The sequence below is a fragment of the Delphinus delphis genome, chromosome 3, assembly GCF_949987515.2.
Source record: "Delphinus delphis chromosome 3, mDelDel1.2, whole genome shotgun sequence".
In the NCBI taxonomy this organism is placed as follows: domain Eukaryota; kingdom Metazoa; phylum Chordata; class Mammalia; order Artiodactyla; family Delphinidae; genus Delphinus; species Delphinus delphis.
Window position 1 is genome coordinate 85291557 of NC_082685.1, and position 14499 is coordinate 85306055.

The 14499-nt window shown below is 38.1% G+C and overlaps 1 protein-coding gene across 5 annotated transcripts in view; it reads left to right on the forward strand.

Annotated features, from left to right (window-relative positions):
• The window catches only part of FBXL17 (F-box and leucine rich repeat protein 17), a 471962-nt gene that overhangs the window by 232505 nt on the left and 224958 nt on the right, over positions 1-14499 (forward strand). The window contains exon 7 of one of the 5 annotated variants that reach the window (XM_060009053.1): positions 1740-1802. The exons of the other annotated variants lie outside the window; for them this stretch is intronic. Within the exon in view, the coding sequence (XP_059865036.1) occupies positions 1740-1773 (34 nt within the window). The 3' untranslated portion in view covers positions 1774-1802. Of the gene's footprint in view, positions 1-1739; positions 1803-14499 lie in introns of those variants that run through there. 5 annotated transcript variants of the gene reach the window in all.

Consider the following 14499-nt stretch of genomic DNA (forward strand, 5'->3'; position numbering starts at 1 on the left):
AATAAGCAGGGGTAATTGTGGGAGCTTGCTGTTTCCTTGCACATGCTCTTCTCAAAGGCTGTAGGAATGAGCACGCTGTGGGAAGAAGCTGGAGCAGTGATGTCTGGGTAGCTCCTCATGGGCATTTTCTCTAAAGCCTTTTGCCGACAGATAATGCGCTAGACACTATTGAGAGTCACTTGCATCTGCCTCGCTGACTTTGAGTATATGGTACTCAGAGGTCTTGTTCTTATATGAATACAAGTTGGCATATAGCTTAAATCCCATAATGTTGATTTTCTAATTTTAGATATTTTTCCCTAGAGGTTATTTCTGGTTTTTTCCTGCTGTATGCGTGTACCTCCCATTTATGATAATAAAAATTAGGTGCACATTTTAAGGGAACTTCATGAGTAGATTTTTTTTAACATCTTTATTGGAGTATAATTGCTTTACAATGGTGTGTTAGTTTCTGCTTTATAACAAAGTGAATCAGCTATACATATACATATATCCCCATATCTCCTCCCTCTTGCGTCTCCCTCCCACCCTCCCTATCCCACCCCTCTAGGTGGTCACAGAGCACTGAGCTGATCTCCCTGTGCTATGTGGCTGCTTCCCACTAGCTATCTATTTTACATTTGGTAGTGTATATATGTCCATGCCTCTCTCTCTCTCATTTCGTCCCAGCTTACCCTTCCCCCTCCCCGTGTCCTCAAGTCCATTCTCTATGTCTGCGTCTTTATTCCTGCCCTGCCCCTAGGTTCTTCAAAAGCATTTTTGTTTTTTTTAGATTCCATACATATGTGTTAGCATACGGTATTTGTTTTTCTCTTCCTGACTTACTTCACTCTGTATGACAGACTCTAGGTCCACCTACCTCACTACAAATAACTCAGTTTCGTTTCTTTTTATGGCTGAGTAATATTCCATTTTATATTGAAGATGTGCAACATCTTCTTTATCCATTCATCAGTTGATGTACACTTAGGTTGCTTCTATGTCCTGGCTATTGCAGATAGAGCTGCAATGAACATTGTTGTACATGACTCTTTTTTTTTTTTTTTGTGGTACACGGGCCTGTCACTGTTGTGGCCTCTCCCGTTGCGGAGCACAGGCTCTGGACGCGCAGGCTCAACGGCCATGGCTCACGGGCCTAGCCACTCCGCGGCATGTGGAATCTTCCCAGACCAGGGCACGAACCCGTGTCCCCTGCATCAGCAGGCAGACTCTCAACCACTGCACCACCAGGGAAGCCCTGTACATGACTCCTTTTGAATTATGGTTTTCTCAGGGTAAATACCCAGTAGTGGGATTGCTGGGTCATATGGTAGTTCTATTTTTAGTTTTTTAAGGAACCTCCATACTGTTCTCCATAGTGGCTGTATCAATTTACATTGCCACCAACAGTGCAAGAGGGTTCCCTTTTCTCCACACCCTCTCCGGCATTTATTGTTTGTAGATTTTTTGATGATGGCCATTCTGACACGGTGTGAGGTGATACCTCATTGTAGTTTTGATTTGCATTTCCATGAGTAGATTTATTAGAAGAAACTGCAAGTACTTATCTTTACATTTTCTAACAATGTACTTAATTTATGATACTTTCACAAAAAATTAAAATCCATTTCTCTGTGAAATATAACATAGTGATTAAGACCACGACCTCAAGAGCCAGACTGTCTGAATTTGAATACTGGCTTTGTTACTTACTAGCTATGTGACTTCTTTTTTTTTTTTTTTTTGGCTGTGCTGCACAGCATGTGGGATTTTATTTCCCCCACCAGGGATTGAACCTGTGCCCCCTGCAGTGGAAGCACAGAGTCCTAACCACTGGACCACCAGGGAATTCCCTGAAGCCTTCTTCTTCTTCTTTTTTTTTTTTTCTGCTAAATGACTAATTAGTAAATTATTTAACCTTTGTGTGCCTCAGTTTCCTCATGTTTGAAATGGAAATGATGGTATCTATTTCATAGGATTTTTATGAGGATCAAATATATATGTATTTGTGTGTGTATGTATATATATGTATGTATATATATTAGTTGGTATTTTATTTTAGAAGTTATACAAATCATATAAAATTATCTATCTATATTATAGATAGTACCTACCTGGTACATAATAAGCCCTTTATAAGAGTTTGCTATTGCTATTGTTGCTATTTTTATTCTGAGTGCCCAATATACTTTCAAAATTTGACTTGTAATTTAGAGAATAATATTTTGTTGCTCTTCAAAGATGTTTTAGTATTTATTAATTTGATTCCACCCTCTTCCAGTGCATGGAATTAGAGTATTAGTTACCAAATATAATGTAAAATGTTTAGGTTGGAATATAAAAATACAGAGTAATGAAGTGTCACTTTTCAATATCTTTAAAAATAAGGTGAAGAAAATGTTTAAATTGTAACCACGTTTTTCTGTCCATTAGATTTATGTAGTCTTTGTCTTTTTTATAATGAACAGCTGTATTAAAATATGCATAAGATCATCCTGTAAAACTTAGAAACATTTCTTTTCCAATCCTTTGTGTATGTGGGGGAGTGTAGATGTATGTCAATCTATCATCATTTTATATGTTTTATATATTTCATTGCCAAAAAACATTAAAATTCTCTTAATAGTGTAGCCTATTTATTTAGAAATTCTTTAATGGTGATGGATTAAATCTGAAATCCATTTATTCTTTTGAGCTTTTGACTAATATAAAGAAATAATAAATATGGTGAAAAGGATAGACTCATTCATTCTGTCAGTCAATCAACTGATCAGTCAATATTTGAGTGCCTGCTATACTGCCAGGCACTGTTCTAGGCACTAATTATACATCAGTGAAACTTTTGGATCAGACAATAAACTAGTAAGTTTTTTTACTCCATGATATAGGAACTTAATGGTTATAATTATTAATGACATACATATACACATTCAGTACACAGAGTTCTTCTTTTACCTGTTTCATGGTGGTTAAAATGACTTTTTTTTCTCTTCCATAAGATACCTTAGTTATTATAGCAGTGGTTAAATCTGAAACACCATCTAAGAGAAGGTAAGATTGAACACAAGGGAGTTGTTCATAGAACTTCCATCTTGATATATAAGCCACCTTTTTCATCAAATTTGGATAAGTTGTGGTTTGCTACCTGATTTAAACTAGTTTTATTTAGCCTGAGGACTGACCTCTTTGTTCCAAAAGGCAAAGGAGCTGGAAGAGGGAAATTTGCTGCCCTCCTCTTTTCCACAGGGAGTTTGTATTCCTCGTAGTGAAGTGAAGATGCAGCTCTCAAGTAAATTTCCCTTCCCCTAGCACCTACTTTCTGGAATGGGATGAAGTGTAGATGAATGTTAACTGTAAAGGTAATGCTAATAGCACCAATGCAGCATATGTTAACACTAGAGCAGCTCAATGTTGAATGCACAATATGAAGCAAGGCTAATGCCAGGGCCTGATCAAGCAGTGCCTAGAGCCAGTGGGCGGCTCATCACTAATTGTGGACCGCTACCACTGTTTGTGGACCACCTTCTGAATTTCGTCAAGTTGTATACCATGGAAATCCAATCACAGGTTAATTTTTATTAAATCTTATTCTCTGGAATTATTTGAAAACATAGAGAAATGATCAGGAGTTGTTATTGTTACAGTGTAGGGAGGCTAAGTAGATCTCAAATGAGTAGACCATGCTGACTTGTAGTCTCATTACATAGAAACTTCTGCAAAATGTGTAATTCATGTAAGAAGTTACTATACAGCCAACTCCTCATTAGAATATTAGATGTATTCATTTAATTTTGTGACAGAAATATGAGTGCCACAATTTCATTAATTAAAGGTCTACATTCCAGAACTTTCTTCATTGAGTCTTGGAGAGATGGGAAATACATTCTTTCTAAAGTTGAGCCTCCTGATTTTCTCATTGTTAACAATGGGCCCTATTATGATGCTTCCAACTGAGCAAGGCTAGGAAGAACTTCACAGCTGGCTGGGCACCTGACATGCCCAAGGCAGGTACTCTGACCTGCTCATATAGCCCTGGTTCCTCCTGGGGAGAATAGCAGTTTCCATTCCCCGAAGTGCCTAATTTATTCCAGGCTATGAATAGAATGAGCTTGTTGATTTGGGACTAGTGGCATTCCCCTTGCACAACCTCAGGACATGATTATCCACGCCATGGTCAGGTGGGAGCTGCCTATCTGACCCTGCGAGGTCCTCGCCCTGGGCACTTACCAAGAGTGATAAGAGGCTATTGGAATAACACATTCTCTAACATTTATTTGTATTTTTAATGAGGTACTGACATCCTCTTTTGCTTTTATCTGAGCCTGACTTTCTAGTAACTTGATTACAAAAAGTGCGCTGATTTAATGTATTGTTAGATGAAAGATATTAATACATGGATCAGGAAAATCATACTCTTGGAATATTACCTTTTAGAAACCATGTGTTTTTATAGTTTGTATTGTATGCAGAGGACTGCACTAGGTTCTATCAACAACAACAGAAATAAAACAGAAAGCAGTGCTTCTGCTGCCAAGGCAAGGGAAAACATGGAGCCATGGAGAAGTTGAGAAACAAGTAGAAGGAAACATATTAATCAGTAAAACCTTATACACTGTGTTCTAACCAAATGCCTAAGTTATATTTAAACACAAAGAACAAATCACAGAAAGTGATTAGGTTTCTTGTAGATAGTAAATTGTACTGTAAGTCCTAGAGTGTTTAAATAAGGTCCAAATGAATGGAAGGCTAGCTGTCGTGAGTAGTTTTTGCCAGGTAGGGGAAAACTGGTATCTTCCTAGTGGGGCTGCATCTCTCCTAACAGGGTGACTTTTACTCTAGTGGTTGCTCAGTAAATATTTGTTGAATTGAATCAATTTTCAACTTAGAGGAAGAGAGACTGAGGTCTCTGATGCTGTCAGCCCAATCAGCCCAAGCCCTTCAGATCCTCACATCCTTCCGGCATATGGATTTGTGACCAAGAGAGGCCTATATTAAAATTAAGATATTTGAAACTTCAGTATATTTTATGCCTTAGTTGTGGAAGATAGAAGGGGGTATTGTTTACAGTTGGAAAAAAAATTGAGGGAATAAGCAAGGATGTGAGATAGGCATTTCTGCTGGAGTTTCTAAGAGGGTTAGAATAAGGCAAGGAAGGAAATGGTCAAATTACAAACTTAGGATTTTAAAAACTTATTTTTAAGAAGTATTATCTCAATTTACATACAGTATTAGAGAGTTAAACATTTTTTAAAAACCTGGAAAATAATGCATGCCATCTCAGTCTTAGTGGGCAAGGTAGCTATATAAAGCAAATAATTGCAGCAATTTGAAGTGAGTGCCTTTTGTATATATGAATAAAGTACAGTGAATCAGCACAGAAAGGGAAGTATGCAAAGAACAGGGGAGGCTCCTGAGAGGAGGTAACATTTCACTTGAATCTTAATGGATGCGTTAGGAGTTTTTTGGAAGAAGAGAATAGTAAAGGCATTTCAGATCGAGAAAACCACATGTGTAAAGATAGAGAGATTTGAAGGGTCCTGGCCTATCCTAGTAAGTGCAAGAAGTTAGAAGTACCTAAAACACAGGGTAAATGTGGAGGCCATAGTGAGAGAGGGGTTTAGAGAGATAAATAGGAGCCAGAGCATAAGGGACCATGGATATCACACTAAGAATATAGGAAATTGTCATTATAGATGATAGGAAGGCATTGAATGGTTTATACTAAAAACAAAAAACCAGCGATGTACAGTGGATTAGAGGGAGATCAGAAGCAGGGCAACCTGATAGAAGACTACTGCAGTGGTCCAGGGAAAACAATTTTGACATCCTGAACATCAGTAGTGAAAAGCAGAATGCAAAGGAAAAGATAAACTTGAGTCATTCAGGATGTGTATAGGTCTTAGTGATATAAAGGCTGAGGGAGCTGAGAGACTCTAGAACTTACTTTAGTTTCTGGCTTGGGCATCTAGGTAGGCAGAACGCTGTTACCAAATTGTAGAAAATTGGAGTATAAACAGATTTTAGGTGGAAAAGAATGAACTCAGTTTTGGACATGTTGATTTTGAAGTTATCATGGTCACCCAAGCAGAGATAATCCTTAGGTACCTAGAAAGTTTGGTCTGAATCTGAAGATGGAAATAGGACTGGAGATAAAGATATTGGAGCCATCAGGATGTAGATCATAGTGAAAATCGTGTATATATGAATGGTGACTAGAGAAAAGAAGAGTCTCAAGTGTAATACTCAGCGAAGCATGAAACAGTGGTTTTGAACTCTGAAAATACATGAACATCTCCTGAGACAGAACTATCCTATTTCATTAAGGCAGCCTACCTGCCAGCTGTTGGGTGATACTATCAAATAATGGAAACGGATCCTGCATAACTGATTTTTCATTCCTTCTGCTGCCAGCCTTCTGACAAGGAAGAATCCTTGAGGGAGTTTTCCACAACGATTTAATGTGGGGTTTCCCAAACTGTGTTCTGTGGAGCACCTTCTGCAATTCTGCAGATGTTAATAAGCATTAAATAAACTCCTGTATTCAAAAAAAACCCCACAAAAATGGAACATTTCTTTATTGCAGGGCTTCTCAAAACCCTTAATAATGCACATACACTAGAAATTTCCAAGAGGGGTATGTAGCTAATAGTTCCTTCCCAGGCTTTTCTCTTTTTCAACTACAGACCCCTTTTCTTCCTGGAATACCTATTATCTCAAGGTATTGCAAAAAAAAACAAAAACAAACCTCTTGATTGGAGAAGTTAATGTCATCTCCATAGAGTCATTGGACTTTTAATCTTTGAGGGTCTTTTATATTTGAAAGAAATACTCACATTTCCTTGTGTTTTTAATTAATACTCAGTTTTTTAAAGTTTCCAATCTTAAAGCCGAGTTTTTATAAACCTTTAAGCTCAATTTACAAATCTCATTTTTAAAGTTAGTAATTTTAAAATCTCATTTTTAAAGTTAGTAAAGTTAGTAATATTTAAGCACTCACTTTCATTTGTTCCTTGATTAACTGTCAATTAGCTCATAATTTTGGCAGCCTAAATTCTCCTAAACATTTCACACCATTTTCAAACTTGATTAATTAAATTCCTTTAGGCATTTCAGACGGTAACACCCAATATACTTAATTTATCCAAGCACTTTAACCTTTAGCAAGATAACCTTACAGAAACCTTCCTGAGCACTTAAACACAACTTACAAACTGGAAACCTAATGTATGTATTAGTCAATCAGTTTTCAAATGATGTGTGTAAACTTAGTCCATCAGACTATCTTTTTTTTTTTTTTTGTGGTACGCGGGCCTCTCACTGTTGTGGCCTTTCCCATTGCGGAGCACAGGCTCCAGTCACGCAGGCTCAGCGGCCATGGCTCACGGGCCTAGCTGCTCCGCGGCATGTGGGATCTTCCCGGACCGGGGCATGAACCTGTGTCCCTTGCATCGGCAGGCGGACTCTCAACCACTGCGCTACCAGGGAAGCCCCAGACTATCTTAAAATAGTTTAAATTCAAATCTCAAGTTTACTATTAGTCAACTTCTTTTAAATATTTTAAATAAAAATCACAAGCCTAAAATGTCAGATTTCCTAATGTGTCAGATTCTCTTAAATGTTTCAAACACGCTAAATATCAAACAAAACATTCCTAACCCTAGCAAAAGTATACAAATTATTGTTTTGATCCACTTCATTATTTTTGTATGTATCCCTTCCCTCTTTGGGGTTGCAGGGTCACTTACCTGACAAAGTACAGAGAATCATCATCCCAGTCTTGCTGAAGCTAAGGATTCAGGGTTGTTGGCCACACTGGGAATTGAAAACCTGGGTGTTCATTCTTGTAGGGATTTATCTCTGCTACTTTTTAGAATGATGAGATTTTTTTGTGCCCATGACATTTTCTTGCAAAACGTATCATGCATTTTTCATCCCATTATTCTCTATCTTAACCTTTCTTACTATTTTTAGTTGTTCAATTTGGATTGATGATATTCTTTACCCCACTGTGAATTATTGTTAATCTCTCATCACCTGACCTGGTTCTGCACTCACTTCCTCTTTTGCTTCCCAGTCCTTCTCCTAGACCTCCCTTCTGGAGTCATTTCACTGATGTCAGGCTGAGGGCCTTCCTGTATTCTGTATTATATGCTTCCGTGACTTTAGGACTTCTCTCATTTCTTTCTATTATCTTTCTGGTTTACTACATTCTTTATAAGGAGATTTTGTTCACTGTCATCTTCATTTCAAAATTTCTTCACTGTGTATCTTTTTGTCATTTTTCAAGCCAGTAATTACTCGGTAAAATATCTAAGCCAATGGTTTTTTATCTTAAAAACAAACAAAAAATAGTTGTGGAAGGTGATCAACCTGTGTTTTGTTATTTAATTTTAGTGTGACTGTGAACAAGTTCATTTTAATCTCTTTGAGACTTGGCTGCTTCCGTTTTTAAACTTGATGAATATCTTGCCTGTCTGAAGGCAGGGGGCCAGATGAGATGCTGTCTTGGGGCCTTCTCTATCACTGATAGCTCTAATTACTCCTTTTCATCTCGCTCAGCTGCTCATTACGGACATGGTCTGTATAGATGGGCCATATTGTAGAACTCCTCAGAGAAATAACTTTTCAACTTTGAATTAGTTGCAAAAATTTTTAAATTGGGAGATTTTCTTTTCTTTTCTTTTTTTCTAAAAATTGGGAGATGTCTGCATTCCCACTTCTCCCCCAGCAGCTTGAGATGAATATTGACTACCGTCTCTGGATGGACCTGTGCTTTCCAGTTTGCCCCAGTTCCCCCATATGTATGGCATTTACTTAGAAATGAGTCTAAAAATGAGGCCAGTTCTAGAAGTTAAGGACTAATGTTTATGTGTATGATAGTATGTGCATTTTAAACAAAAACAATTTTTTAGCTTACTATAAATTTATTTTTCAACATACACACACACTAAATTCTCACATTTTAAAAACTAACTTAGGCTTCATAGTCAATGAATAAAGCCCATGCTTCTTCAGTTTTTGTTTTGTTTCTTCCCTCTAAGAAGAACTTAACTGATTTTACCATGCGTAATTGGAAGGGACAAACATTTTTGTTTGGGTAACTTGAGCACTTATTGTTCTGTCAGGTTATTGTACCTAGACGTATATTTCCCAGTTATCCCTCAGCTTTTTCTAATATGTCTTGAATTTGCCCAATTGTCAGGTGATTGATGCATTCGTTTAAAAAATTGCTTGGAGATTACACTCTTGTATACACTCAAAAGAGTGCATGGCTGTGCTTTTTGGGCTATATTTCTGTATAGGATTAGAGGCACTCTGTTAATATTCTGGGTAAGAAAAGAAATCTGCAACATGTTTGTCATTTACCTTGGTTTTCTGAACTTAGGACATGAAATTCTATCCAGCAGCTTGAGAGCAATATTTAAAAATCATGTAGCATCACAAGTCAGTGATAAATATGTTCACCCTAAGAATTTAAATGTGGTGAGTAGATGCAACAGTGTGATTAGCATTCAGTGGCGTATCTCTAATTCCCTTTTCAGGCATTGAAAAGCCAACCAAGCTTGAAACATTTTGCAATGTGCCAAGCATTTGTGTGCTTCATTTAGTATCAGGGTAAATTTTGCCCATTTGAATGTCTTTCTGATATACACAGTTTGAAAAACAAATGGCCACAGATAAGAATATAAAAGTCACTTAGTATCCTACACCATCACAAACAAAGAATGTGGGGCAACTGAACATACAACAACTTTATTTCTTATTATTGGCTATAAAATTGTTTTCTTGCCTAATTTGTTTCAGTCAGACATTTAGTGATGTGTACCTAGTTGTCTTTCAGTAACAATAACACTCAATTAATATAAATGATGATTTATGCTTGATGTCATATTGAATTTATAGTAATTTGGAAGCCAGAGACGACAACTTTTGGGAATTGAATGAAATGTGTTCACTAAGATACTAACAAATCAAAAGTACTTTAGGAGTAAACAAATTGTCACTATGCACAATAAATCCGTAAATAAATAAGTTCTAGGAATTGGCGTATGTAAAAATCTGTACATGTCATATTCACAAAATGGTGTGTAAGCTCCTGCAGGGTGTTTTCTGTTTATTACAGATAATGGCAACCAAGATTAGCTTTATGACTTTCACATACAGCCTGCTGTGTAATATAAATAGATATTGCCACAGTTCTATAACTGAAAAAGTTATATAAAGGATTGTTGTTCAAATGACTCATAAAATTAATAATTAAAATTTTCTTCTATTTGTAAAAGTTCCAAAAAATGAAAGAAATCAAAGTGTATATTTCTTTTTTTTGCGGTACGCGGGCCTCTTACTGTTGTGGCCTCTCCCGTTGCGGAGCACAGGCTCCGGACGCGCAGGCCCAGCGGCCATGGCTCACGGGCCCAGCCGCCCCGCGGCATGTGGGATCCTCTCGGACCAGGGCACGAACCCATGTCCCCTGCATCGGCAGGCAGACTCTCAACCACTGCGCCACCAGGGAAGCCCCAAAGTGTATATTTCTTAATTATTTATGCCTTAATTCTGTTTTACTCTTTCTTTTGAAAAACCAATTTTCTAAAGAATAGCTTTCACAGCACCATTCCTAGGATGGCTATTTCAGGTATGATGTTCAGGGATTATTATTCCAAGGCATGTTGTGTACATGTTGTGTACAAATTCTGGGGACAGACTTTCCAGGTCTTCCTTTCCTCCAAGAAAGGAGGATTTTTAAAATAGGCATCCCTCTAACTGGATCATCTTAATGTGAGGAGTGTACTTTTTAAGGCGACGTTTCTCAGAGACTCGTCAGTTTTTGATGCTGTCTTGGTGTCTGTCATGAGAGTCCTTCAGTAGTATTCCCGCCTCTGAGAAGACATCTCAGAAGTACTTTTTTCTTTCCACTTGCCAGTATTTCTCATTTACCTTATTGGATTGTTTCACATATATTACCCCCATTCATAATTCGTCCTATCTTTAATATATTGGAAGCAAAATTTAAGAAAATAGAATTTCCCAACACATTTTATATTACCTGCAACGGTTATTGACTTTGTTCTGTGTTCACTTTAGTCATTTTAAAATTACCATGAATATTAGTAACAAATATTCTTTACTAAACTTCTAACTTTATTAGAAGTAAACTAGCCTATATGTAGGAGGATTAGGGCAATGCAGTAATATTTTTCTATCAGAGTGTATCAGCATAAATTCATATTTGATACTAATAAACACTAGGTTACAGCTACTCTAACGAAAGATAGTGTGTGGTTGCCCTCCCTCATCTTTCCTTATAGAGCTCCTCATTCATCTACAACCTTCTAGATTGCAGACATGCTCTCATATTGACCGTTATGTCCCCAGTACCTCATGCATATAGCTGACATATAGTAGACGAGTCAATAAATACTTGTAAATAAATGAGTGAATAAGTCTATCATTGGAGGTGCCTAGTGGAAATAACCCAGTAGTTTTTAAACTAGATATCCAGAACCAGAAGGGATGGAATATATGAAAGGGGGATTGTTTCATCCCTTATCCTGTTCTCTCCTCCTAGGGTACACGTATACACTCACTCCAGGAGCAGCATAGCATATGTCTATCCTGCTTCTTGCACTTAAAGAGCTCAATGGCTAAAAAGTGTTTACAAATGATCTATTCATTAATTTAAAAAATAAAGAGACTGAGATCCAGCCCCATTAGCCACATGCCCTTGAGGTTTTCACGCAGAGGCGCAGAGCCCAGATGGGAGCTGGTGTCTCCTGATGTCTTGCCCACACTTTTTCTTACAACACTGACATGTCTGGAGGAGAGAAGTCTAGATAAGAGTGCAAGTATGAGGAAAAATAGGGTGAGGTATTGACAAAATCTAGATTGCATTCAACCAGATCGCTGTATGCTGTGTAATTTTAGAGGAGTAACTTTCTATCTGTAAATGGGGTAGAATGTTGAGAAGTATTAGAGAGATTAGGACTATGAATGGCAGATTAAGAAAAAGTTTGGAACCAATGAAGTGTGATATAATTACCTACTCCCGCTTTACCCCTATTTTAAAGTTTAAATATCAGAGGAAATCAGAGGAAGAAGTTCAAGATTTATGAAAATGTAATATTTGTTAAATGTTGACTATTTTGACCATCAAGCGTATCAGCATACCATTTCATCTCTAGAAATTTGATTTGGGTCTTTTTATGTCTTCCAGTTCTCTCTTGATCGTGCTCATGCTTTCCTTCTCCTTCTTTTTTTTTTTTTTTATGGCCTTTATTTTGCAACGGGAAGTGGAAGAGCAAGGGGTGTGACAGCTCCAGCTCCTGGGGCGGCTCCACAGACTTGGTCACCGCTCTCCTCCTTTTTTTTTTTAATGTTTTTGATTGCACTCACGGCAGGCATGTGGAATCTTAGTTCCCCGACCAGAGATCGAACCCGCGCCTCCTGCATTGGAAGGCGGAGTCTCAACCACTGGACCGCCGGGGAAGTCCCTCCTCCTCCTTCATTTTTTTTTTCCCGGTACGCGGGCCTCTCACTGTTGTGGCCTCTCCCGTTGCGGAGCACAGGCTCCGGACGTGCAGGCTCAGCAGCCATGGCTCACGGGCCCAGCCGCTCCGCGGCATGTGGGATCTTCCCGGACCGGGGCACGAACCTGTGTCCCCTGCATCGGCAGGCGGACTCTCAACCACTGCGCCACCAGGGAAGCCCTGTGCCATTTCTTTATCTATTTTTATTGATTGATTTTTCTCCTTGTTGTGGGATATATTTTCCTCCTCCTTTTCCTGACTGTTCATTTTGATTGGATGCCAGACATTGTGAATATTAGGTTGTTGGGTGCTGATTGTTTTTATATTCCTTTAAATATGTCTGGACTTTGTTCTGGGATGCAGTTAAGTTACTTGGACACAGTTTGATCATCTAAGGCTCGCTTTTAAGCTTTGTTAGGTGGATCCGGAACAGCTTTTAGTTGAGGGCTAATTTGGCCACACTAGTGGGGCATTGTCCTTCTGAGGCCTTGAGTTGATGCCCTGTGGATTAGCAGGTCTTTGTATCCTGGCTCATGGAAATCAAGGTATTTCCAGGCCTTTGTGAGCTCCAGACGTTGTTCCACTTAGTCCTGAATGATTATTCTTTCTCTAGCCTCAGTAGTTTTCTTTTATGTAGAACCAGACCAGTATTCAGCCCAAGACTCTACTGGACTCCTGTGCGTATCTGCACAGCTCACTCACTTGCTCTTTCTGTGTAGCTCCCTCCTTTCTGGTTCTCTATGCAGCAGATTCTAGCCACCTTGGTGTTCTAGAACTCTGAACTCTGTCTCTTGAACTAAGCAAGACTGTTGTGCTCTGTTTGGGGTCTCCTTTCCCATGCCGTGATCTGGAAGTGCTCTAAGCAGTGAGTGTTTGATGTGTAGGGCTCACTTGTTTGTTTCCTTGCTGTCAGAGATCACTGTCCTGCATTGCCTGTTGTCAGTGTCTGAATACCAGTTTTTTAATATGTTGTCTAGCTTAGTGATTTTCTGAGGTAGGAGGGAAAATCTGGTTCCTGTTCTCATCATGGCTGGAAGCAGAAGTTCCAGGATCCACCAAAATTTTGTTGTTTCATATTAAAAAATCTTTAACTCTTGATTTAATTAAGATTCTTGGTCATTTAATCAGAGCCTGAAGTCGGAATCTTTTGGTCAGTTCAGGGTATGCCATAGGGCCCTAGGTTTACGACACAGAGCTCTAATGTGAGCGATGTAGTGGGTTCTGTGTGGCCACTGCCTGGACTTCCGTAAGCTTCTCAAGGACTGGAACTAAGTAATCGATCCATTTGGCAAATATTCATTGAAACTTCATTATGCGATAGGATTTTGTTAGTCACTGGGAATATAGAAATGAATAAAGCATGATCCCATATTCTAGTGGGAAAAGCTGGAATGTACAATTTTATACACTGACTGAAAGATTATAAAAATGGGAAAGATCTTTCTGAGAGATCAGAAGGTCTTAGAACACTGTGTTTGCAGGATGTAACATATCATTAGATCTTGTGCACAATAGTGTTCAATAAATGCTTATGGATGAAGAATATTGCAACTAATTTGTAGACCTAGTCTGCTTAGAAGTATGTTAACATATTTTTTCTTAGGTATCTAGAAAAGATAGCTTAAATAAATACACAAGAAAAATATGATGATATATGTTTTAAGAAAAAGTTAATTTAGCTTGTACTCTCATGAATATTATTTTTGACAATTTCTAAGACTTTAAATGTGACATTGATAGCTAAGTTATGTAGATCTGCTTTGTTTCTAATTGTCATATCAGACAGTTGAAGAATACCAATTCAATCAAATCTTCATTTTTAACTACAGCTCCCCACTCCTTTTTTTTTTTGCTCATTCCTGTTCATATTTTTAAAAGCAGTGTCTGCAGATAGTTATTTATATGTATGAATTCACTGGTTCATTCTAGTGCGAAATAGGTCATTCTGGAACAGTGAGAAATGTGATTACTGAATTTCAAGCAGTTTTTGATGTTC